At 42.1% G+C, this 23,040-nt stretch overlaps 2 protein-coding genes across 6 annotated transcripts in view; one reads left to right on the forward strand and one right to left on the reverse strand.

The window, feature by feature from the left end:
- MCF2L2 (MCF.2 cell line derived transforming sequence-like 2) overlaps positions 1 to 23,040 on the forward strand; it is a 269,445-nt gene that overhangs the window by 140,129 nt on the left and 106,276 nt on the right. The window lies entirely within an intron of this gene.
- Positions 1,430 to 21,113, reverse strand: B3GNT5 (UDP-GlcNAc:betaGal beta-1,3-N-acetylglucosaminyltransferase 5). 4 transcript variants are annotated; one of them, XM_053565129.1, is made up of 3 exons: positions 20,789 to 21,113; positions 10,946 to 11,059; positions 1,430 to 5,409 (listed from the first exon to the last, which is right to left on the reverse strand). In XM_053565129.1, the coding sequence occupies exon 3, from the start codon at positions 5,090 to 5,092 to the stop codon at positions 3,959 to 3,961; it is 1,134 nt and encodes a 377-aa protein (XP_053421104.1). In that variant the 5' UTR covers positions 5,093 to 5,409; positions 10,946 to 11,059; positions 20,789 to 21,113; the 3' UTR covers positions 1,430 to 3,958. The 4 variants fall into 4 exon arrangements, with proteins under 4 accessions (XP_053421104.1, XP_053421105.1, XP_053421106.1 ...); XM_053565130.1 differs by lacking the exon at positions 20,789 to 21,113 and adding an exon at positions 19,807 to 20,056; XM_053565131.1 differs by lacking the exon at positions 10,946 to 11,059.

Here is a 23,040-nt window from a genome sequence, read left to right on the forward strand (position 1 = left end):
ATTTCAACAGGTACAGGAGAAACCGTGTTCCTGGCAAGAAAAACCAACTTAGGCAGGGTAGAATCATGATTGAAATTTGTGACAGTTAATAGTAGTAATGAGGGAAAGATCAAGCTATTGAAATGAAGGAGTCAGGGGTGGGAAATATGTGGCCTTCTGGTTTCAAGATCGGGTTGTCCTTTTATTAAGCACAAAAAGTCAGGAAAGCTTTATCCTTCCCTGCTGCACACCTTTTAATAAAAGATCTATTGTGTAAAATTTGGATTCAGTCAAAAGGTTGCACTGAAGGACCAGGAAGACCACAAATAAAACTGAGATTTGATGCTGGAGGCAGTAAGGAGCCTTTGAGGTCTGGAGCAAAAGAGTATTGTAATGAAAGCTGTGACTAAGGATCATCTCACTGCAGAATGCAGAAGTGATTGGGAAGAAAACTGAGTCAGGGAGACATCTGATCTTCCTCTTACCATTATAGCAAAATGAAAAACCCTGCATTCAAGAGTTCCGTGGTTCCATTCTCATTGCAGCCATGGTGTCCAATTAAACTCCTCAAACATAGGTCAAGTTAATTAATCCTTCCAAGTAATCATCATTTTAGTCCCAATTACGAACACCCCAACCATGTCTTGCAAGTGAAGAGTTCTACTATAACTAAATAATTCAGATGCTTCCAAGTTTTAAAAAATATGTAGGCTAACTCATGGTATATGCTCTGCCAATAATTGAGCAGGAATCAGGTGAAAAGCAGATTAGAACATGGTATATGCAAATATACCAAAGCACGAAACACTCCAAGGAGGCATACGGACACTCCTGACGTCTAGAGAGTAGGGCTAAATTTATTTGTTTGGATAGCTAACAATATCAGATAAAAGGAGAATATAACCTTTTCAAATCATATCTTAAGGCACCGGGATTACAGGTTATTTCATTCCTTTTTGAACAAATCATAGTCATGCGTTTCTTAGTAACAGGAATACATTCTAAGAAATGTGTTGTTAGGCAACTCTGTAATTGTGTGGACATCAAAGAGTGTACTTACACAAGCCTGGATGGTACAGCCTATTACACACCCAGGCTATATGGTATAGCCTGTTGCTCCTAGATAAACCCATACAGCATGTTACTGCACTGAATACTAAAGGCAATTCTAACATATCTAAATATACAAAAGGTACAATAAAAACATATAATGAAAGAGCGGCAAGCCCCAACAAGTCGAGGACTGAGACTGTATAGCTCATTAAACCGAATGAGTTGATTACAGGAACAGTGTTCACGCAAGACTTTACACATTTACAGACAATTTTTGTTTATTGGAAATCATAGATTTTTTAAAACCCAATTATTTTTCCATATAAGAGAAAAATTCCAATAGTACAAATGTTTAACATCTTAGTATAAAATTATGGAAAAAAGATGCAAACCAACCGAAAGGTAAAAAAAAATTTAATTTAACACTGTGTATAATCATCTTCTACTCAACTCAAATGACCATCCATGGTAATTGTTTATTTTCCCTTTGTTGACATTTTTAGAAAAGATAGCCCTGCATTAGAGCACCAAAAAGTTTTTCCTTCTTTTTCACAAGGTTGGAACCCTTGAATTTACAAATACTATTCTTTTAAGTCTGACGATGGAATCATCTAGCAACTTCCTTCTTATAAAAAAAATGAAGTACGGGCGGCACCTGTGGCTCAGTGAGCAGGGCGCCAGCCCCATATACCGAGGGTGGCGGGTTCAAACCCAGCCCCGGCCAAATTGCAACAAAAAAATAGCCGGGTGTTGTGTTGGGCACCTGTAGTCCCAGCTACTCGGGAGGGTGAGGCAGGAGAATCGCCTAAGCCCAGGAGTTGGAGGTTGCTGTGAGCTGTGTGACGCCACAGCACTCTACCGAGGGCAATAAAGTGAAACTCTGCATCTACAAAAAAAAAAAAAAAATGAAGTACCTTCATATTTCCCAAAATTTAAACCTGCTCCATTCTGTTATAGCAAAAATGAAAAGAAAATGCAGTTCAGGAGAGCTCATTCAGCAAATAGCTATTTCACAAAAGTATTGGTGTAAACAAGATCACTTTCATAGCCAGTGGCGCTGATGTTTTCAACCAATAGCAATTTAAAGTTCCAACGATAGATACACAAGAGTATGTATGGTCAAAAGGCCAAAAAGGTTATTAAAGAATAAACTAATAAAAATTAATCATAAGCCTGTTTTGTCAAAATGTGCTTTTTTTCTCACAGTTTTTTTAATTGGTTAGAAAAGTTAAACTGTAATGCTCTAAAATCTTGACCCTACTCTAAAGGTAACTACAGCCTAGAATATGAGATACTGTAGTTCTGACATTACAGATACTAAATTATCTAAGCAATGTAAACAAGCCTCAAATTTCAAAATAGAAAAAAATTAACAATTTCTGTAAACATTTTCAAAAAGCTACCTGCTAAAAAAATTGTAAATATCATAATCCAGTTGGTATACTGAGAAACCTTCCTCAGTCTTGTTTTGCATGTTTCAGACATCATCTTATTAAATGAGATATCTTATTATCCTTAACAGGTACCTGTGCAGTCAAGGTTTTACAATCAGTCCAGCTACTTTTGCTGAAGTCATCATTAGGGCCTTCATATTATCTTCCTAGCAATAGGTATCACCTAATTCTTTCTGTAGTCAGGGGAGGTAGTTTGCATTACAGCCGCATTTTATCCTGCTTTGTAAACCAAACATCACTTAAATCTGAGCCATATCCCTATGATTACAAGAAACATGTAGCTTTACAAATGTTTTCACTTCACTCTGGCGACTTTTCCATCACTGTTACTCTGCCTTCAAGTCTGCAATATGTAAATGATAAAGATCACTTCTGAGAGTTATTTGATGAAAAAATAGATCGTCTTTGATATTATAGCCTTGAGGTTTAAAACTCCCAATTTAAAAACTCTGAACTTGGAACCAAGTACTATAGAGTTTAAGAGACCTTGTTGGAGAGGGGTAAGCTAATTGTAGTAATTAGTACAAAGATATAGTCACTCAAATTTTATTATGGAGAAAAGAGACTTCTAATGTTCTGTATTTCCTTTCTTTAGAAGTTCCCGTTGTTATATTCCTCCATGTAAAGTACCTTCAAATAACTGCCTTAAGTTCAGACCAATATCGAATATCTAAAAACCAGTTGAAAAATTTATTAAATTAAAATCAGCTTATTTAAATTAACAATAATTTCTCCCTAAAGAACGGCCCTATGAACAACAAACCATCCACATTTTGTGTCATTTTCTAAAATTAAAAAATATTTATATATATATAAAATAAAGTACAGTTAGGACAGAGCTAATAACTTTTCTCAAGGTTCATATTAAACTTTGAAAAAAATATAAATATATTTTAAATGACTCCAACACCATGAAGGTAAAAATAGATACCTGGATTTACGATGCGCGATTTGGCTGTTTATAAGGAATGGTGTACATTTTCCTCTGTCTCCTCGTAAGAGACTTTCTTTCACCAGATTCACATACTCTTCTCTTATCCTAACCTTTCCCTTCTCTGACCACCTCCACCAAATGCTCCTTAACAAAAATTAACTTGTATACCTGGTCTAACAATATATTCATTTCTTTGAAAATGGTACTTTCCAAAAGCAGTTAACTAACAGCGAGGCTTCTTAACCTCCCACCACCACAAATACATGAGTTAAATGATAACTTGAATTTCCCTTCGGTTTTGTTTTCATTTATAATGTACACTTTTCTAAATATGAATTCCTGGACATGAATTTAGGCAATGAAGTAGTTAAGTTATATAAGATAGCTTCTAGAATCAAAGAAACATTCCAGTAGACTGGGCTTTCAAAATATTTCTTTTGACTTTCATATTCATTTTATGTAAGGTAGACAAACATTTAAACATTTCCCATGCAGGTTTGGCTCAGTGACAGTGAAAACATACAACATTCAAGTACTGTTAGACAAACGCGGCCCAACAAGGATATGTGTCCACATAGGCAAATTTGCAAAGGAGAACTATCTTCATTAGCCTGCAGTATATCCGACCAAAAAAACCTTGTGAAATGTTTTTTACCTTCGGATCTGTAGCATTCTTCCAAAGGTAGTAAAGATCCTGTACATGTCCATGAGATGTCATCATTTTCTCATAGATGCAGGGATGATAAGGAGTTTTACCTTCCCCAGAAAAAAAACCATGGTATTGTGGTACTATCCCCATTTTATTGGCACAGAGGCCCATGAACACATCGTCTATATAAAGGCTGGAATTAAGGGTCTGTGATGCCACATACATTTTGGCAGCTACATCACCAGAGATTACGTAGGCAGCCCCAGCAGTGTAGTCAGGGTAAGCTGGCCACTGGTACATGTCATAGGAGACATAGTATTTGCTGTTTTTATCTCTAACGGGAGGGGCGCCACGATGAACACGACCGATCCAAAAGTCTTGAACACCAATTTGTGCTAAACTTTGAAGGTATTCAATAAGATTTGGCATGTGAATAAATATGTCATCATCAGCAGTCATAAGGAATTTGGCATGTGGACAAAAGGTATTCGCCCAACTCAACTGCATAAGTAATTTAAGAGTAAGATTGTAGAAAGAATCCACAAAGTCTTGCTGTATTATATCATGGTACTTTTGATCTTCCAGAACCAATTCTCTTTGCAGTGCTTCTCCCTGCCGCGGATTAGGAGTTCCTAAGACAAATAGTGTTTTGATGTTGGCATTGAGTTGAGACCGGACATACTTCTCATTGCCCCATGTTGCTCTGATTGCAGAACGTCGAGCATGGTTCTCAGGAGCGGTCTTTACAAACAGTAAAAGGAGGATGTCCTGTGCTTGGCACTTCTCCTCGTGGTTAATCAAGTATGGGTAGCGGGCCCCAGCCGAGCTGTTCTTGAGAGACAGGGTATCATTCACAAAGTCGTAGCTGTTTATGAGGTATCTGTAAGAGTAGGACTTCACATGGCTGACAATGTGAATATCGATCGGTTCCCAAAAAAACATGAGGCTTAGTATAAAACAAGTGGCACACAGATGAATAAACTGCCATTTTTTGACTCTTCTGCCACTAACAAACATTCTCATATCCACTCAGGTCTGTTTTTATTTACGATCAGTTTTAAATAGGGACTTGCTTCTTCGAGACCATAGAACTTTGTATTTTGTAGAACAAGATGTCCATCTTACTACATGTTGGTCACTACAAGTGGAAAACGACCTTCTTATTTCACCAAATATGTTCTCTTAATACCATTTCCCTGAGACTGCAATAGAAGGCAACGCAACGTAGACTGAAGATGCTGGCTCGTCAGCATTCTTCCACCCTGGTGGCCTTCATGGCGTCTGGTGAGTGGCCTCCAGCAGCTGTCCCTGTGCTGCTTTTTGTGAACATACAACACCACCTATCAGAGGCAAGAAAAGGAGAGAACGGCAAGTGGATGAGTCACTGAGTCACCAAGAAGAAACAAACAGCTCCTAATTCCTTACAGCCAAACGCGTAACCTGACTGATCTGGACAAACTGGAGGCTGCAGTTAGTATTCAGCAGAGACCCACAGCTGTTTGCTTTTTTAGAGGCATACAGGAAAGGGTTTAAAAAAAACTACATTGTCTTCTGATTCAGAATCAGAGATCTGTTTCTCTTACTGCTCTTAAAAAAAAAAAACCCACCAAAATGGCTATAATCTTATATACTTAAAATTCAAGTTTCACAAGTGAGTATATCCAGGAGAATATTGACTTGAATGCAATCGGGATGAAAGTACCTATATAGATCAAAGCAAAGTACTAGATAAAAAGAAAGTTCACAGCAGTAAAAATCCATTAAAAGCTTACCCTAAACAAGGCAGGAATAAGAGCAAGATTTGTTTTTTTTTTAATTAAAGTTTACAACTAAAGAGTCAAGATTTGCTTCACAAAAGTATAGTCCAGACTCTCACTAACAAAAATTATTTTGCGAGCCCCAAATCTATATGGTCACCTTCTTTCTGTACTTTTTCATTTGGAAACTCAAATTTAATGTGCTCTAAACCTGGGAATAGTAGGTGGTGAGCAGCAATGCTGTCTCAGCCACTGACTCCTCCTTGCAGTGCCTCAAACATCTAAAAAACTGGGATAAGACTGCTTAACTCAAAGTCTTTCTGCAAATTAAATAGATATACAGAGTTGATAATTACCTTACAGGCTCAAATGCCATTTCTAACCCATTCTGCTACCTTTTCCCATAAAACCTGCTGTTGCCATTTCTCTCTGTATTTATGCCTGACTGTACTTCATTCACCCATGCCGGAAATTTGAAAGTCTTCCTTTCCTCCAGTTCCCAAAATTAAATCTTGTGAATCACCTCCTCTTAATCTCTCTTCACCCCTTCATGTCACTGTCACTTCTCACCCAGACTAGATGAGTGCCTGGCCAACCCATCTTCCACTCCTGCAATCAGAGTGACCTTTCTAAAACTCAGATTTAACCACGAAACTGACATCTAAGCCGAGACATCCATAGCACAGAGAACGCTTTAGGGTCTGCCTCAGCAGCTCTGCTGTCACATCAATTGTCAATACTAACTTACTGGCTGGGAGCACAGCCACACTTGCCATTTCCTATGCTCCGGCCTTTGTACCAGCAGTCCTGTGGCCTGGCCCTACCTCCTTGCTAACATGAAGTCTACTTGTCCTAAGGTCTGCAGACATCCTTCTCTGGGAAGCTTGAATTGGGAACACCCCACTCCCGCAAAGGGGCTTCTCATCTGAATCACCAGAGCACCTTCTCACACCCTATACTGAGACATTTTAGGCAGATGTTGTAGATTAGATGCCCTACGCTCAGCATACAGGTCAACGTCTGACACCTACCAGACACTCACCAAATGTGGTGCAAAGAGCTATGCTGAAGGTGAAGCCACCTTCCATTCAAAGTGCTGGTTACTCAGGAAGGAGTGGAGGTCACAGTGCCCAGTCAGCTGCCACCTTGGGTGAGGCCCGTTTCACAGCTGCCTATCCCATGTGCTCTCTTCCACCACTAGGACACAGCACACCCTTCCTCAAGGATTCTGTCCCCAGTGCTTAGCACAAGTGAAATACACATCAGGGATGACACATCAGTTTCCTGGGCTTTGGACAGGACCAACGGGGGAAACTGATAAAGGCTCCACTGAGCCACAGTCACAAGCCCCAGGGCAAAGGCCCTGCTCTATACCCAGACACCTATCCTCAAGTCCACCCTTGACCCCTGATATAAAACCAATCAGACATGTTCAGTACCCTGTGTAATAGGTCTAGCCCCATCTGTGATACCTCCTTCCTGACCTCAGGAGTTTTGGATCCAGCTGTATTTATTTCCCATCCCCTCTCATCAGTGATAACTGCAAAGGCCAGGCATGCAAAACGTCCAAGCGCTGGAGAGTAGAGCCATGCCTCACAGACACTTTGGCCAGAGATTAACACTGTAAGGTAGCACTTTATCCCTTAGGGTACACATTTTAAAACTGTACTTACCGCTTATGGAGCCACAACCAGCATTTAAAAAAAAAATTGGCAGCATATACTGAAAATAGTAAGAATAGGGATCATTTTGTGAAACTTTGAGTTTTATGTATGTATGCTTTCAGAGTTACAATGTAAAATGTGTTGCTGTACTTTACCATCAAAAAAAGCAGAAACACTGCCCTAAAGGACAGATCAATATCAGTATTTCCCCTTTGGTTGTCATTTCTGGACAAGATATGCTACAGGAAAGTGGGAAGCACAGCAGGAAACATTAGTTTTTAACAGTGGCATCTACCTAAACTTTGCAAAATCACTTTCATTCAGGGGGCCACTGCAGCTCAGTTGTTACACAGTGCTCACCCAGATAAGGACCAGCCTCTGAGGGCCAAAAGCAAAGGCCTTCTGGCCTCCTCCACAACACATCTTGAAGGAACTGGGGGCTTAACAGCAGATTTTAAATTCTCAGTTGAAACTAATCTATTCCACCAGACCCTGGGAGAGGAACAAAAAGGAAAGTAACCTTTGGAATCTAAGAGAGATTAGATTCAGGTAAAACTAGCTTCCCACTCTTGGGAAGGTGTGTTGAGTAAACTCCAGTGCCAGGTCGCTTTGCATATAACAGTTGTTTATAAGGCTGGGCTTCTTGCCATACCATCAAACCACATGCCCAACTCCTCCAGCACCCAAGTGTGCACTGTCTCATCCAAGGTGCTGGTTATCTCCCCAATGAATCAGGGTCTGTTTCTCCTCAGGCTAGTGTGTTGCTGCAGCTATATCGCTCCTCTAAGCTAGCAGCTGCTTGTAACACTCAATGTTATCCCCATGCTTAACACATACACATCTACCTTATTTTCCTGTATTTTTGCAACTGTTCCAAATTGATCTCGACAAGTCAAAATGTTTTCTGAAAAATGACAAAGGACTTTTCACAGAGCCAACAATCTACACTACTTACTTAGCTTAGGCCTGCGTTGTTAAATTCTAAAGCAAGGTCTCTCCCCCTCAGCAGGTTGAATTGTTTAGCCACCATTTACATAAAACATAACCAGATCTCACTGATACCGTATTGATATAATGAGGGGAAGACTTAGGAAAGGTAAACTACTTATTTGTAGGACACAGCTTCACATTTTTTAGCAAAACGACATCTGAATTCCTCCAAATAGAACATAGTCACTAGAGGCCTTTCTCAGCCCCTCCCCCACCTCAATCCATCAATTACAAGTGAACAGCCTGACAGTGTCAGGGCCAGCTCTGGCCTTGCTGCTGGAGACCATGCATGTGCAATGGGCGCTCACTCTTTCGGTTTCTTACACCATTTTAAATCTTTTCTGAAAACATCTAGCTTTCGTGTTCGGAACTCAGGGGAGGCACTGGGAAAAAGCCCACCAGATAGCCAATAGGCTGGCAGAAAATGCTGGTCTTGGCAGGAAACAAAGCGATCCCAGTAACTAGTGCGGAGCTCAGCAGCGTCCACAGAGTGCTGTGGGTGCAGCTTCCTTTGTGTGCCTGTGGCCTGGTACGGGTCAGTGGCCAATCAACAGGCTGGAAACTCAAGGGTCACCCTTGTTTGGGGCCAGATTTATTATGTAACCCCAGGCAACCCTCACCTCACTCAGATTTGGTGATTTAATCTCTAAATCAGAAACGAATACCCATGTAATGTTACCAAGCAAGCAAGTGGCAATAACAAGTACAGATATTTGAAGTAGGACAGAGCATGGGAGAAAACAGGACAAAGAAGTGCTTAGAAGAAAATATGCAAATATCTCAAATACAGTGTAGATTTGCTTCTGTTTGTACTGAGAAGGAGGAATAAATATCCTTAGTATTCTCTTTTCCAGTAGAGGTAGTCAAAAGAAAAAAGAATATAAGTCAAAAAATAGAATGCCAGAAAAGATGATGGACCCCAAATACTTTTCAGTGTGGGAGCTTTGCCCCTCAATTACTCAAAAGAGTATTTTTTCCACCAGAGACCTTTTTGAAGTCTTCTGGAAAAAAATAGAGTTAGTATACCTACTGCTGTAAGTTTTCCTGTAATAACTTTTGACTTCTTTTCTTTTCTTTTTTTAGTTTTTTTCCCTCTTAAGGCAGAGTCTTTGGTAAAGCGCTGTGGCAGCATAGCTCACAGTAATCTCCAACTCTTGGCCTCAAGCAATTCTCTTGCCTCAGCCTTCTGAGTAGCTGGGACTACAGGCACCCACCAGAACGCCCAACTAGTTTTTCTATTTTTAGTAGGGAGGGATCTCACTGTTGCTCAGGCTGGTCTTGAACTCTTAAGCTCCCGATCTTCCTGCCTCTACCTCTATCTCCAGAGTGCTGGATGCTGGGATTATAGGCCTGAGCCATCTCACCCAGCCACCTTTGATTTTTTCCCCAACTCATCCCTGTAGTCAACTCATTCTTTGTTAAGTCTACTTTTGTGATCCTAAAATATTATGTAAAACCTCCTAACAATTTTGAAGTTTTAATCAAGATGGTGGAGGCCTACACTTAATCTTCAAATTGAAGTCTTCAATGGTTCAATTAATCCTGTGAGTATTTATGATGTGGGTTCTCATACCAATCATGAACCAGTATTGTGCAGTCTCCAATTTCAAATCATTTACAACCTATTTGTGACAAGACTCATAGTTCCCACATGAAAACATAGTTCCCATGGACAACAATGGCCATATCACATAAGGTGCGGTTTCCTGCACTAATCTGCATGATAATTTGCCTGAGAGTCCCCAGGAGTAGAGAGATCAGTGGGGGCTGGTCCCATCAGGATTTCAGGAGGGCCTATGGATGACCAAGACTTAGGTATTGCAGGAGCAGCAATCTTTGTTTCAGGCAAGAAGGGAATGAATTACATATGACAATTATTTGAGAAACAGCATGTATTTGAAAGCATGGACATTGAGGCCCGGCACGGTTTAGTGGCCAATCAACAGGCTGGAAACTCAAACTTTACCAAGATTACTGAGAACCTTGAAAATCAGGCAGAAGAGTCTTAGTGGAAACAGAGAGTAGCAGGAAGTCAGAAGTTTCTGTTTTTGTTTGTAATGGTTAACTCCCTTGTTCAATATTTAATAAGTTTGAGCAAAAGGGACTAAACTGGCAATGGTTTTGCAGGATGAAATGCAGAATGCTTGGAGATTAGGAGACCAGTTTCTCAGGGTCTCCTACTGATGCAGGATGAGGAAAGGAAGGCCCATTCCAGGATGGGAGAGGTCAGGAAAAGAAGGAAAAGACAGAGAAGATCCTTTCAGGCCTGGCTTCATCTATGCTAATTAGGAAATACCTACCTAGGCCAGGGTTGGTGGCTCAGGCTTATAATCCTAGCATTTGGGGAGGCTAAGGCAGGAGGATTGCTTGAGGCCAAGAGTCCCAGCCAGGGACTGGGTCTTGAGCAAGAGCAAGACCTCATCTCTACAGAAAAAGAATGATTAGCTGAGCATGATGGCACGTACCTGTAATCCCAGCTACTGGGAGGCTGCGGCAGGAAGATCACTTGAGTCCTGGAGTCTGAGGTTGCAGTGAGTTATAATGCTATCACTACACTCTAGTCCAGGGCAGAGCAAGACCTTGTAAAAAAAAAAAAAGACCTTTCAAGAAAAACAAAACTCCAGCAGTACCCGAGGGAAGACCTGGGGTGGGAAGGAGGAGTGAGACCCAATTTCAAGCTTACTGACAAGGGAGGGCAAACTGGTTTCCTGAGGTGGCAGGGAGGGGATTGGTTGTAGAATTGTGGTGCTTCTGAGGTGGGGAGAGACAGCACAGTACAACTGTCCAGCAGGTAATGTGAGACGGGAATTAGGACTGAAGATCAGGTGGGCATCTGAGCTCCTGTCACAGCCTGGATGAGTTCTCCCAGGGCAGAGATAACAGACAGGTTTGGGGAGAAAAATAAACTCAGGAGAAGGAGAAAAACAGGGAGGAATCAGGGGAAATGGGACTGACTTTAAAGGGCTAGTTTGTCAGAAACTAAGATGAGGTTAACAGACGGGTAGAGTGGGTCAGCAGGACAAACAAAAGGCCCTTGACTGGGGGTTTAAGTGGGGATGGCAGACACTGACCAAACAGTTAAAGAGTTCTGTTGGGAGCTACAAGAGGGTCTAAAGTTGGACCCAACTCCATCTCGGGGTTGAGTGGAAGTTAGGGATGGCATCTTGGGGGTGGAGGGACAACTCTGAATCTGAGACCTGAAAGCTGAATAATGCTGACTAGGGAAAGCTGGTGGGTTTCATGCTTTAAATGCATGTTTTTATTTCTGTCCATGTTTCCTGACCATTTATGACTGTTACTATAACACAGCAACAACAGGTAATCTTAGACGATATTTCTGCATTTTATTCAGTGCACATGCAAGACTCAGAAGTCTAAGAAAACTTATTTTATGGTTTGTATACCAGTTTGGCCCTGTTGCCTCCAAACACTCCAGACAACCATCAGCCAGAAAGTCATTGATGTGGCTTCACTTAGTACTGCATTTCCTCTCAGACCTTCCTCTTGGGCCACATGTTAGATACACAAACACTAACAAAAGCTGATGAGCAAAAGAAAGGTCTGTGCATAATTTTTGTGCTGTCCTATACCACAGACAAGCATTCCTAGCCAGCCATGGGCTGCAGTTGGACACCCTCCCAGCATCACCGCAAACTGCACTATCTAGCCGTGGACAGAGCTGTCAGTGCTGAGTGACTGTTCTTGTACTTGTCCTGGACCTTCTCCCTTCCCTAGTCTCTTTGCCAGCCACACCAGCTCCCCCTCACCCAGGGCCTGTCCTCTCACTCTGACCACTTCACGTCTTGCCTGCTTCCTGGAAAAAGAAGATGTCAGACACACAGTCAACTCTTCATCCCCCAGCAGGCTGCCTCTTGACAGCACCCCCAACCCGGCGTGCTCCACTCCCTCTGTAAAGGATTCCAAGCAGGGCCGGGGCTGGAGAGAGGCAAAGGGCACTTATTTATTTGGGGTGCAAAATTTAGGAGGGGACAAAAATGCAGGATTTTTTAATTGAAATGTAAAAAATCCACAATGAATGAAATATCAAAATTGTAAACAGACAGGATCCGACAGCACATCTATAGAGCTCCAGTTCATGTCCCGGGACCCCCTGGGTGCTGACTGCCATGGGCATATCTGCAGACACACACACACCCCGAAATAAAGTATTGTAAAACAATACAAAGCCGTCTTAGATACAGGGCACTCTTCTATTCCCGCTTCCTTTTTTTTTTTAATGCTTTTTTTAAAATGCTGAGCACCTAAATCACCCAAAGTGGTTCCATGAACTGTTAAGGGTTTTTGTTTCTTTTTTTAATGCTGAACACCTAAGTTGCCCAACTTGGTTCCAAGAACTATTAAGGGGTTGTTTAATTCCATCTAGATTGCTGAAAAACAACAATCTAGATGGAATTAAAGCTCTACTATAAAATGATGCTCTCTTACTTCAGCTATTGCCAAAACAAAAACAAACCCTGAAATTCCACATAAGTAGGCAATATAATTTGACAAAAAGAATGACTAGGTAATTCAAACATTCTATTCCAGCTCTCATTTTTTCCTTGCTGGGAAAGTAGAAGTAATGTAGAGAAGCCTGCCCTAAATGGTCTCAGAGAAAATAAGACTGAATTGATGACTGGCTTTTATTTAAAAATCAACTTATATTGACACTATCCCATGAGTTCCTGAGAAGGTTCTTCCAGTAAGTCACAGATATTTATTTCAAAACAGCTTCTGTACTTTGTACCTTTTATATTAACCTTTTATTACTTAAATTTCCATACGAGAGATAATTTTTGGTTCCTGTCCAAGCATAACTCAAAGGAAAGAAAGGTAACGTTTTCTGTACTATCTTTATGTTGCATTTTGTTCTATATTCCAAGTCCTTTTCCTCTGGCTTCTTCTGATCATATACTCCCTGTTAAACATAGCTAGGACCCATCCCTAGGAGCCAAGGTGCCTCACTGAAAGAAGCCAGGAATAAAAAGCCAGGAATTTACTGGAAAAGCTATATAATTCGATCTTCATAGATTTTTCTTAATAAATTACAGTAATTGGTGCTGAGAAATTCAACTGGTTACAAAACTATTTGTTGCCACCTGCCTATTCTATTTATTCAAGAAGGAAGGATGCAATGTGAAATTTGAATTTATAAGTCACATTTTATGTGTGATATCCTTACAAATGTTCTATTACTCTTTAAATTTGAGTAGTTCTGAGACAAGGCCCATAAAAAAGAAAAAATTCTACCTAATAGCTATCTTCAGGTATTTTTGTAGCTATGATTTTAGCTATGAAACTTCGGCTTAATCTGTGGATGAAAATCACAAGCCACTGGAGATAATACTTTTACCTAGAGAATACATTTGTAGAATTAGTTCTTGACTCAGTGTTAGTCCAAAGACTTTAAATTCCAGATTAGCAGGCATGGATATGGGATAGAGAGGAAAGGTGGGTAATAAAGCCTACTCTCTGAATCCATTTACATAAACTAAGTTATATGTCTCTTTATAATTTAAACAGGGGTATAGATTTCTGTTTGCTGGTAGTGGGAAAAATAAAGAAAAGGAAATACCGAATGAACAAATAGGTTGAAGACAAACCCTAAGACCTTATTAAGGAAACTAGTTGCATGAGATTATAAAGTGTTATTATAGTTTAGAGAAGTTATTTTAAATTACTAAAAATTCCTAGTTATGCAGAATTTGAAACAAAAAAGCTGAGGGTCAGAGAGGTCAAACATTTGCATTTATAAGCTTGGCCCTCTGTATTCATTCTTGTGACAGGGCTGTTTGCTCTTTTAAATACAATTCTTGTCAGTTTTTGTCTTACCTACTTAAGAAACAAGCTTCTTTTACCCACTTTAGCAATAGTTACTAACCAGGCACTGTCTGAATGCTTTACACAGATAGTAACTCTTTAAGCCACACAACAACCTAGGAGAGAGAAATGATCATCCCATTTTGCAAAAGAAGAAACTGAGGCACCAAGATACCCAGTTAATCATGTAACCTCCATAAATTCCAGACCCCACAACACCACACAGCAGCTGATGGGCTCTGGTTTCCTGCCCTTCCTTCCTGGCACAGACACCAGTCTTTCTAAAGTCACCATCAGGATAGGAGGGAAGGGGAACAGGTGGACAGGGAGAGAGAGAAAATCCAAGAAGGGAGAGAATTTGCTTCACTGTCTGAAGTCTGGGTTCATCTCTGTTTTGCTATCACCTGCATTTTGTTAGTGCTTGTTCTCATTTACTTTACTAACAAACTCTTTTCTTAACTCCCCGTCTCAATTGTTCCTTCTTCCTTTTCTTAGTCCCGAAAGCACTAGACAATGTGCAAAATGACCTGATAAGTCTGTGTCCTCTGGGTACACAGTCCCCTCCACAAAGATGGGGATCTAGGGACAGAGATCCAGAGTGGCAGAAAGGCATAAAGAGGTGAGGAGAAAGGAAGGAAGAAGAGAGAAAAAAACACAGGACTCAGAGAAGAGGCTTTAAGCAAGTATTGGATAAAATGAAAATTGGGAGTCATGCATATATACCCTAGCCCTAGAAAAGCTGTTATTCTCTCATGTAAGGTGGTTTCAAAATGTTTTTCATGTGTAAGGTCAGGGGAAATCTGAATACACATTCAAAGTAAGCTCTTCAAATGAAATACAAGAAGTGAACATGATCAATAGATATAAGCTAATTATGTATCATGAGGTTTATAGCTCATGATAAATCAAAAATACAAATTCACCTATCAGTAAGAATAAGAGTTATTGACTAAAATGTGGGACCACCCCTTTACTGTGATATAAAACATGCTGAAAATTGCCACCACTGCCAACCCCACCCCTACCACCCCCCTAGGACTCTTCTGACACAATGACTGCTTTATCTGGTTCACTGTGACAACATTCAACTTAAGCTAGAATTTTTCAAACATTCTTAAGATTTCTTAGGATGACTCTGTCACAGCAAAACTGACGAAAGTACATTTGAAATGTTACATTCAATTGGAAAAGGAAGGCCAATGTAATCTTCATCCATGAATCTGATATTGGAAACCTATATACAGTCGGCCCTCTGTATTTGTTGATTTTGCATCCTTGGATTCAACCAACTGTAGTTTAAAAACATTCAGAGGAAAAAAACAGACGTTGTATCTGTACTGAACAGGTATAGATTTTTTTCTCTAGTTATTATTCTTTAAACAATATACAGTGTAACAACTATTCATATAGTGTTTAAGTTGTATTAGGTATTATAAGTAATCTAGAAATGATTCTTTCTAGTATACAGGAGGATGTGTGTGCAGGTTATAAGCAAATATAACACCATTTCATATAAGGGACTTGAGCATCTATGATATCTAGGAGGGTGGGGGGACCCTAGAAGCAGTCTCCCTGAGATACCAGGGCTAACCAATCAGGTGTTCTGTGAGGGAAGTGCTCTTCTTTGAGATGAGAGAAAAGGGAGATGATGGAATCTGGAGGAGCTTTGTGGGAGAGGTGACAAATGAGTAGAATGACATAGAGAATTCTAACATGGGTTTGAGGAGGAAAGAAGAGAAAGGCCAGTTCAGAGAGGGCGGGAGATGAGGGGCAGCAATGAAGCCAGTTGAAATGAGTAGAGTGGAGGTAAGACATTCTAAGAGAGACAAGGGTAGGAATTGTTACAAGTAATACAAGAGAAAAGGTTGCAGCTCAAGTGGAGAATGTCAAATAACTTAGTATGGCTAGAAGTTAAGGTAAGGGAGAAGATGGAAAAAAGGAGATCAGAAAGGTGCGCTGAGGTCAGATGAGGTCTCGTGATAACGAAAATGGGGATTCAGAAATAGGGTGACGATATGACCTGGTATATGTCTGTTTTCCAATGGATTTCTTATGCCTCATTCTGGACATTATACTTTAAAATAATATCTGATTGAAGGTTTACAACACAGAATACAAAAAGTAAAAAATGGTGCGAAACATAAGAGATATATATAATATGTTTCTCTCTTGGTTGATCGACATTTATAGTATAAGTTCACTACTATTTATTAAACACCTGTTGTAGGCATTGCACTGTAGGCAGCCCAGAAAGTAGGTAATAGGTAGTACCTACATTTCATTAATTCAACAAATATTAATTTATCACATACTGTGAAGTAGGCCACAGGGAAGATGCTGGGAAAGCTTCAGAGATGTTTCAGGTGAGGATCCCCTACCAAAGAGTCAGTTAATGTTCCAGTGCAACCTGGACTCTGGCCCTGATAGAGGTGGGAGAGAGTTAAAAAATAAAACTAAATTTTAGAATTTAAAAAAGTAAACTTATGTTCTTTTTCTTCCTTTATTAGTCACCTGTTTTTTGCCATGTACTAGGCAGTGTTTTCTGAGAATGATTTAAGATAACTTAATGACAAAGTACAGTCCAAATCAAATGTCCCACATGTGCTAATTTCCTTTCTCTAGGAACTATTCATACATATTTACCATGATGGATTTAGTTAGTAGATGGCTCATATTTTTTAGGGGTTATTTTCCTTCCAGAATGCTGAGCTATATTCTTAATATCATTCATCTCAAAAAAAAAATTAGCAAAAAAAAAAAATATTGCTCTGATTACTAAGACACATCACTTAACACATCACGGATACTATGGAGACTGAGAACAGAAGTATCATTCCTAATAGACTGAACGTGATCTTCCTATGTTTCTGGTGGTTTTCTATTATTCTTGACAGGAAAGTATAATACAGTTTCTACAAGCTCTTAAAATACATTTCAATAAAGACAACACAAGTATACAATTATAAGGCCCTATACATTAAGGAAATGGAAACCTGAGTTGAGTCAACTTTTTAACTTATTTTGCTTAGAGCACTATCTCCTAGAAAGAGGCCAGGTGCCATACCTGGAAATCCTAGCACACTCAGAAGCTGAGGACGGTGGATTGCTTGAGCTCAGAAGTTTGAGACCAGCCTGAGCAAGAGCAAGACCTCGTCTCTACTAAAAATAGAAAAACTAGCCAGGTGTTGTAGTGAGCGCCTGCAGTCCCAGCTACTTGGGAGGCTGAGATAAGAAGATTACTTGAACTCAGAAGTTTGAGGTTGCGGTGAGCTATGACAACACAGCACTCTACCCAGGGTGACAGAGTAAGACTCTAAAAAAAAAAAAAAAAAAATTGTAGAAAGAGTTGTAGGAAAGGAAAAAAAAAAAAGATAAAACATGAAACCGGAGGTGGATCTTTGGCTGTATCAACAGTATGTTGAACTTGAACTTTTGGGATTTATTGTCTGCAGACTTGGTAGAACATTCTCTTCTGTAGAAAACTGGCTTCTAGTGTTAAAGCCTTCACTGTGGCAGTTAAATCTTAGTAAGTTGCAGATCAAAGCCAGCCTGAATACAACCACACTTTCGTTTATTCCAAGTTTACATCTCACCTGATGAAGTATTTTATCTTTTAATATGAAGATTCTTACATCCCCTATATATAAAATACATATGATATATATATTATATATGTAAACTAATACATAATAGATATTACATACTGTAAGGGAAGTAATTCTAGATTTCACTGTTTTGGCTACATCTTTGCTGGCAGAGATTCACTGTTAAATGGCAAGAGCTTTTGTAATAATTTGGTATACCTCAGTTTCTGGAACACAGATACAACAAATTCATCTCCTCACAAGATTATTCTAAGAATGGAATAAAATAATGGCTATGGAGATATTTCAAAAAAGACATATATAACATACCATAAAATGCAAAGCTTAGAGCCACTAGATTGGGCATATATATAAAATTCCTCCCAAACAGGGTACACTTCATTACATTGAGAAGACACCATTTTCTTCTGAAATTCCCCTAGTTTCCTTCCAATCACATCCTGTGTTCTGAAATGTAGATTCTAGTGCAATTGGGCCTCAGAAAGAATTCGACCCTTGACAATCTGAAAGTTGCCCAGTGCAGTGATTCTAGCCAAAGTGACCCATTTTAAAAGATGACCCATTTCAAAACCCAGGAGTTCTCAAGCTGTTCTATATTTGAAAATTACAAAATTATTTCTTTTTCCTACAATGTCATCATTTGAATATCCTTTATAAAAAGGGAAAGTTGGTCTCCATTTTAATAAAATATAATGTAACCTTTTTCTTTCACTGGATAGGGCCTGCAATTTATTTTGAAAATTCTTCTTCCCCTTTTGAGTTTTCTTTGTAAGCAAAGCAAATTGTAAGCATCCCTACTTCCTCCTCCTCCTCCCCATCTCTCACTTTCTCAGGAACAGCTTCTCTGGGCTCCAGCTGGAGTTTCCTCGTCCTAACACCCATTCAATTTTAAGTTGTCACTGTGAGCCCTGAAGCCCTGGGGTGGGTCAGGCTGAGTCAGCCTCCAGAGCAAAGGCAGGTAAATGCGTGTGGGGGGAGGGGAAAGGCAGCGTGAGACGTATCTACATAATGGAAACGTTTCGGGTATTACATTTATCCTGCTCGAAAACCAAAGTGTTGGCCTCAAAATGTGGTGAACACAAAATGTTCACCTCCCCCCTTGTGAATTGATATAAAATCTACCCCAACTTTCTTTTTGACAAAGTTAAAACTTTCAATGGCTAACCACTCATCATCCTTTCAGAAAGTTCAGGGCGGGACCATTTCGGTGCCACCATTTAAAACAATTACCTTCAATCCTCCTTTTCTGGGTCAACTTCAGCTCCCTAAATCCCTCTCCCTTCCCCCACAGGGACCAGGCAAAGTTTCCCAAAATAAAGGCACAAAGGAACAAATCCGATTCTGATGGACATACTTTCATCAGACAATTACCCTAAATATGAGCTACAAGCCACCGCCAGACACAGTGCGGTCACAACATTGGTGTCCCTGCGACCTAAGATACGAAAACCAACACTGGGAGGGAAAAATACAGTCTGCAGCCAGAATCGAATTAAAAGTTGTTACTTTGGTATCTGAGCAAGCAGTTAACTGTCACATCAGGATGCAAAGAGAATTCGGCAGAGTCAAAGGAAAGAGAGCTAAAACGTCCCCGCCAGGGGAAGGGAGGAGAGATCGCTCCCAGTTCCCCCGCCTGCCCGGTTCCCTGTCTCCATCTCCCCAGCCGGTAACTCATTTCCTCATTTCCAGCCAGAGACAGACCTCCTACCCGAATCCGGCCCTCCAGCCCTGGGTGGCCTCCGGGTGGGGGCCCCGCAGGAAACCCGAGCCGCGGGCGCGGCGTTCGGCTCGCGGCTCCCGCGCTCGGGCCGGTCTCGGCATCGCGAAGCCGGAGCTCCCCGGGGAGGAAAACCGCACGGCCCGGGGAGGGCGCCCCCAGCCGGAGCTGCCGCCGCACCTACCTGCAGCACCTGGGTCCCGGGCGCCCGCGCGGGCCGGCCAGAGGAAACAAAGGCGCTCCGGCGAGAGAACGCACCCGCCCGCCCCGCCGCGCCTTCCAGAGGCGGGAAGGGTCTCTCCAGCCTCCCGGCGCCCGGCCGCGCGCCCCGGGCCCAGGGACCGCTCCGGCCGCGTCGCCCCGGCCCGAGCTTGCGTTCCAACCCGATTCCCGGAGCCACCTCCGAACACCAGTGCGCCTTCGCCCTTCGCGATTCTTCCCTCTCCGCTCTCTGGGGACCTCGCCCGGTCCGGAGCGGGCGGGAGACTCCGAGGCCTCTCGGCAGTGGACCGCCAGCAGGTCTGCCAAGGAGGCGCGGGGGCTGCGGGCGGGGGCGGGGCGGAGGCCGGGCCGGCGGCCCAGCCCGGGGGGACCCGGAGAGCCCGTGCGAGCCCCGCGGCACAAAGAGCAGACGGTGCGGGGACGCGGGACTGATTCCGCCAGGCGCGCTGGAGCGTCCCTACACAGTGCCTGGGAAGCAGCCACAGCACTTCCTCCCGAGGGGCCCGACCCCCGTGACGATCCCGTGGGCTGCACAGCGTTCTGGTCTTGTCACACGTTAACTCCACGCGAAAAAACTGGCCTCAGTACACTTTCCACCCAGGGGGAGAATGTTAGCCCAAGGACCATTCGTTCAGCACACACGACAGTTACTCCTGTGTCGGGGACAGAAGTTCAGACCGAGTAAGCAGCAGCTCTCTGCTTATCTTAATTTTCCTTTTCCAGCAAGAGTTCTAAGGCAAACTCTCAGGCGAGTCTTGTTCAAAGGTTTCTCGCAACATCACGTCTGCCCTGAGCTTCTGGGGGCCTAAACAACAAAGGAAGGGAACTCTAACTTACAGCGCAAATTAAGAGTAGGGCAGAGTCCTCCGCCCCGGGCCAGCCTGCGCGAGGATTTCACCTTCAAGACCAGCTTAATTTCAAAGGGAACTTGGAGCGGAACTCACCAAGTCCAAGTTCAGTTCTTTAAACTTCCACATCCGAGGGCATCTTTCCTCCCCTCACCGGAGCAGGCACAAAACTTGCCGGCTTGTGCGAACTCAGGGCAGTCAGCGCAGGACTCGATTCTGGGCGGGCGGGGCGGGGCGGGAGCCCGGGCCGAGCCTCTCCCCGAGCACGTTTCCGCACCTCCGTCACCGCGGGAGCCCGGCCCCGCCGCCCGCCAGGCTGCCCCCGCCCGGAGCCTCGGGGAAGGTGATGGGCCTCGCCCGAGTAGGGTCCAGGCAGCCGGGGAGAACTCCAGGAAGTGTTTCCCGGCACCTCTTCGGTCAGTTGAGATCATTTTACTCGGATGACTAACTGTAAGCCAGAATCTCGTAAATGTCCTTTTAGAGCCGTGTTCCTTATTCAGAATTCTTAATATAGGTAACTAGACATTATCGAGAATGTAGACTTCTGTCAAAGGAAAGAGATTATAAATAAATCCTTTGTTGGTCGTTCTGGGTCTCTCCTTAAAGCACAAAACATTACCACTAACCATAGTTATTATTTTGAGTAATTTTGTTATTGTACGTATTTCAAAACATGACAGAAAATCAAAAGATTAACTCAAATACTCCAGTAAAAGGAATAAGACAGGTAATGAGTTAAAAGTAGATTGTCTAATCGGAATTTAAAACTGTAAAAACCATATTATACTTGTTAATTCAGAAAACTATGTTTTTAAGAAGTTTTGTAATTGCTTTGATTTTCTTTTATTTTCTTTCTTTCTTTTTTTTGGCTTGCACTGTTGCCCAAGCTAGAGTACAATGGCATCATCATAGCTCACTGCAACTTCAAACTCCTGGCCTCAAACCACCCCTCTGTCTCGGCCTCCAGAATGGGTGGGACTGTAGATGCAGGCCACCCAGCTAATTTTTCTGCTTTCTGTAGAAAGGGATTTTTGCCATGTTGTTCAGGCTGGTCTCCAACTCAACCTCAAGCAATACTCCCACCTGGGGCTCCCAAAGTGCTAAACCAGCACACTGAGCCTGTAATTGCTTTCTTTAAGCTCTTCAGCATCTTTTTTTTTTTTTTTAGAGACAGAGTCTCATTTTCTTGCCCTTGGTAGAGTGCGGTGGTGTCACAGCTCACAGCAACCTCCAGTACTTGGGGTTAGGGGATTCTCTTGCCTCAGCCTCCCGAGTAGCTGGGACTACAGGTGCCTGCTACAACGCCCGGCTATTTTTTTGTTGCAGCTGGGTTCTAACCCTGCACCCTCGGTATATGGGTCCAGTGCCCTACTCACTGATCCACAGGTGCATGTTTTCAACCATGTGGTTCTTTTCAGATGTTACACACAGAGGACTTTGCGGGGCACTTGCTAATATCACCTCAGAGACTGGTGTTACATGTACACCAGACCACAGACAGAAATAATTACATAAGGTGGTTAACCAGGGAGTCACTAACAGTGAAAGTGCCAATTACATACCTTCTCTAATAAAATCCTGACTGAAATTCCACATACATTCCCCCCACTTCCATCATGTGTGTATGCTGTATTTATATTAATACTTGTATACAAACATATATAAATATTGTGTATACATATAAATATAAATACTTGTATACAATATTGCATTGCAGTTCTTTTCAGATCATTTGGAACTAGGCTAATGTGTCAGCACATGTGTTTCCCATGCACAAGCACATGAAACTGTACCTACAAAAAAGACGAATTGACCATGACATTGCTAGACATATAAAAATCACATATTCCATCATACTGTGAACAGATAGACATACCAGAAAGTATACCCAGGATTCATGAGCGGATATGGGGTTTTCAGTGGTACTACAAGGGTGTGGATGAGAGACAGGGAAGGTCAAAGTGGCCAGAAAGCCCACCTTGGGGCATTCCGTATCAGCCAGTGTTCCTGCAAGGCCTAGGCTGTCAGAGAGGAATCCTGACCCGGCTTCCTATGTGGGATCTCTGGCAAGTTACCCAACTTCTGTGTCCTGACAGTAATGCCTACCTGTAAGGGCGAATGAGGGCAAAGTACAATTGTGATAACAATGATGGTGCAGATGCTAGGCATAAATGTGCCACGATCCTAATGGGCACATGGGCAGTCGGGTTCCCCATGCCTACCAGGAGGGATGGCAGAGGTGGGCGCCCCCATGCTGGGTCCCAGCACCATCTCCCTGAAGGGGTCTCCAGGATGTGAAATGCTGCAGTTGAGGGATCACCACCCTGAAGATAGCACATCCACACCCA

The sequence above is a fragment of the Nycticebus coucang genome, chromosome 16 (assembly GCF_027406575.1).
Source record: "Nycticebus coucang isolate mNycCou1 chromosome 16, mNycCou1.pri, whole genome shotgun sequence".
Taxonomy (NCBI): Eukaryota; Metazoa; Chordata; class Mammalia; order Primates; family Lorisidae; genus Nycticebus; species Nycticebus coucang.